Genomic DNA, 3,787 nt, shown 5'->3' on the forward strand with positions numbered 1-3,787 from the left:
TTATTTAAATTTCTACCCCGCCCTTCTCCTAGCGGACTCAGGGCGGCTTACAGCCATTAAAACAGGTACATAATACAAAAATACTGAATTTAAAATGTAATTAAAAATAGAATATTAATTATTGGCCTTTTCTTGCTAAAATTATTTTAAAACCAATTTTAAGATAACCCTTAGGCCAGTCCTGCTAGCTTAAATAGCCATGTCTTGAGGGCGTGGCGGAAGGAGGGGAGATCCGGAATCACCCGGATCTCTGGGGGTAGTGGAACATTCAAATATTCTGCCCCCTTCGTAATTGTGAAACATAATTGTGAAACATATCAGCTTTCACCATAGTTGTAAGCTTTAGCAACTGTATTAGAAGTCATAGAAATACCAGCAGTTTGTAATTACTATGAAAAGAAAAACAAACAAGAAAATGCACACTATTTATTTTAACTGAAAAATATTGATAATTGTAAGAATTCCGAATGTTAACTATGGGAACTACAGCACAACTAGACCCATCATTCTTGTTTTCAGTCACTATGCAAGGTAGAACAGTCCATGTTTTTAATATCCAGGCAATATGGATCATCTGTCTTATAGGAGAAATAGTAGAGATCTTGTTTGACTGCCATAAGCAAGCCAGGAACACCTCGGACACCTCCAAGCTGTGACGAGAACACCACATTTGGAATAGAATCTCTGGAGGATGGAGATGGAGATGGAATAGTTCGTAGCAAATGAGCATCCTGGAGACTCCAAATTCGCGTATAACAGTCTTGACCCACTAGGAAGAAAAAAGCAATTAAAATATGAACATAAACTGTAGCACTTAGCTTATTTACAGACATTTCAATAAAACTGTAAGTTCTTCATCCACTGCCTTTCCCAAATTAGACTGCTTGCTATAGATTTTGGTAAAGGTGGCTGATTGTAATTAAAATGGGTGAAATGGCCATACAAACTGACAAACTTAGGGGGGGAGGAGATCGTATGTGGTACCAAGATGGAGAGCAGAAAAGTCCTGTCTTCTGCCACTGAGCTAGTAGCTAAATTTGGGTAATAAAAATTCCAATCAACTGAGCAAAGCGAACATGTATGTGAAAAGAGAGATGCCAGTTTGTCGGAGAAAAACCTAACCTCTTTTAGAGAATAGTAGTTTTCCTGAAATCTGGATCAATATCTCAAGCATATTATTAAAGCCAGTTAGGTGCTATTTTCATTTGGTATTATGCTTACAAGTTTGAAAACAATAAATACTGCTTCCAGAGTCTTCGGTTTGCTCTAAGGCCAACTTCATTTTGTATACACCAGGGCTCAGGAATTCTGGGAGTTGAAGTCCACGAATCATAAAAGAGCCAAGGTTGACTACCCCTGGTATACACTAACAGTATGCACTCTACCTGTTTATTATTTAATAATAAATACAGTCTATGACCAAGAATGCCATACCTGCTGAAAGAAGCCCTTCCTCCTCATTGATGTGCAAAGGAAGAATAGTGTGCTCATTTTTATGACCGCTATATTCTTTTACACATTTTAGTTGTCTCAGGTCCCAGAGCTTTATCTGCAAGTGATCAAAACCAACAGAACTAATATAACTCTATTTTAAGTAGAAGATGTTATTATCGAGAAAATTTTATTTTAAAAAAAATCCTACCTGGCCTAACATATCTGCAGCCAAGAGATACTGCTCACTTTTCAGGAGATTAACAGATGTGATTGCTGAATCATGCAAGAATTGCCCAGCTTTCCATTTTTCCCCTTTATGGTTGCATTGACGGACATCAATACTGAAAATCTCTCCTGAACGACAACCATTATACAAAACTGGAGACTAGAAAAGCCAAGGGAGAAATTAAAACATTTTCAACTAAATCCGCTCTCAAAAACAGCCTTTAATAACACTTTATATTGGATTTTTTTTTAGGCTACAGAAGCACATAAGGAGTCGTTAATTCTAATAATATATAAATCATAATATAAAAATGGGCTCAGTAATTCTATTTTATCCAAATGACAGCCAAAGTAGTGATGATGCAAGCAGCTGAAGAAAGAGGGCAAGGTTTAAGTTTAGCTGTATCATATATCTTTATTACATGTCCCGAACTGGTTGTCTGGCAAAAAGTGGTTGACATTAGCAGCAGATTTTCTAGTGACCAAACATTCAGCATTAGTGACATTATATCATGTGATTATCTGAATAACAGGCTGCAATTTCTTTCTCCTAGAATGCCATTCCAACAAATTTAAACAGCCATTATGTTATAGCACTTCATCTGTTTCTGTCCTCTCGTGCCCTTATTATATCCTGCCAGCATTAAGTTCTGGTGAATAAATGTATATCAAGCTGATAGCCTATCCCACCTGGGTGGCAAATTGCTGTGCTAGAACATCACTGTTGGTATTAAATGTTTGATGATGACCAGTCACTGCATTAGTAACAACGATTCGTCGACTTAAACCTAAGACAAAAAAAAAAAAAAGTTAAGTGACAAGTGTATAATAAGAAGACACCACAATGGAAATTTGAATTACTAACCTGTGCTAAAGCAGTTATTCGCCTGAGGGTTATGACACCAGGCACAAGACCAGGCTGTGGAGATGTTGAACCTCCATGATATTCCACACTGATCTCCTAAAACGAATAGGAAGATATTAAATGCCACTATGAAGTTGGAAATATGCTCCATACAAATCTATGCCCTGTCATTTCTGAACATAATATAATTATTTCAGGAGAAAAATATGGCAATACGTGAAACAATGTTGTAAAAATGAAGCAATTTCATTGCTTGTAATTTGTAAGCTGCCCCGAGTCATTTTGTAGGGAAAAAGGGTGGTATAGAAATTTAATTAATAAATAAAGTTGTAAAGAATGCAAGTGATAATTCTTAGAATCTGGGCAAATTTTCTATTTGGAGGCAGAGGTGTTTATACTAATACCTGGAATTAAAAACCCTTCAGACATTACACATTTCATGATAGTTAACATGTTGTTTGAAAAAACTAATTATTACCTTTTCTAAATATGTTTCAGCTTCATTAAAGACACTGATTTTTTTTTGTCCCATATCTTCGTTAAATCTTGTTTGCTTAATGTGTTTATGATTTTTACTAATATTGGGCTTCACAAGTTTCTATATCCCTAACCTGAGATAGAAGTCCAAGTTCTTACAATAATGTATATATAGCGTAGCAAAAAATGTTCATACTTTCCTCCTGGACCAATATTATTGTATTTTATCACACATCAACAGCAATAGTTTAATTGCATTTTTCAGGGAAAATACGTCTATTTTATAATATCTATAGCAGTGGTGGCGAACCTATGGCACGCGTGTCAGAGGCGGCACTCAGAGCCCTCTCTGTGGGCACACGTGCTATCGCCCCCCACCTCCCCCCGCAGCCCCCTCACCAGCATCCCCCCTGGAGGAGAGTCTCCCCCGGGCGTGGACCACGTGGAGCTGCACAGCCAAGCACATGGCAGCCAGGCAGCAGGGACAAGACTCTGCCCTCAGGCCCCATCGCACACAGATGATGCGTGGAGTATGGAGGGCATGAGTCTTGTCCCTTGTTTTCAAATTTCAGTTCCCTGTTAATATTCTCATGGATCAAAAATATATATCCCGAGGACGTGGACAGGGTCTTGGGGAGGCTGAATGCAACCACATGTTTATTAGATCCGTGTCCCTCCTGGCTGGTAATGGCAGCTCGGGAGGGTACACGAGCCTGGTTCCGGGGAATTATTAACGCTTCTTTGCAGGAGGGTGTCTTCCCTGCGGCCTTAAAGGAGGCCGTTGTG

The 3,787-nt window shown here is 38.5% G+C and overlaps 1 protein-coding gene across 1 annotated transcript in view; it reads right to left on the reverse strand.

Moving 5' to 3' along the window:
• Positions 1–430: 430 nt before the first annotated feature.
• Positions 431–3,787, reverse strand: part of DCAF4 (DDB1 and CUL4 associated factor 4) — a 13,939-nt gene continuing 10,582 nt past the window's right edge. The window contains 5 exon segments of the mRNA XM_015823383.1: positions 431–769; positions 1,435–1,549; positions 1,643–1,819; positions 2,350–2,447; positions 2,525–2,620. Coding sequence (XP_015678869.1) covers positions 516–769; positions 1,435–1,549; positions 1,643–1,819; positions 2,350–2,447; positions 2,525–2,620 — 740 coding nt within the window. The 3' untranslated portion in view covers positions 431–515.

This window comes from Protobothrops mucrosquamatus, unplaced genomic scaffold (genome assembly GCF_001527695.2).
Source record: "Protobothrops mucrosquamatus isolate PMUCROS unplaced genomic scaffold, P.Mucros_1.0 scaffold1853, whole genome shotgun sequence".
In the NCBI taxonomy this organism is placed as follows: Eukaryota; Metazoa; Chordata; class Lepidosauria; order Squamata; family Viperidae; genus Protobothrops; species Protobothrops mucrosquamatus.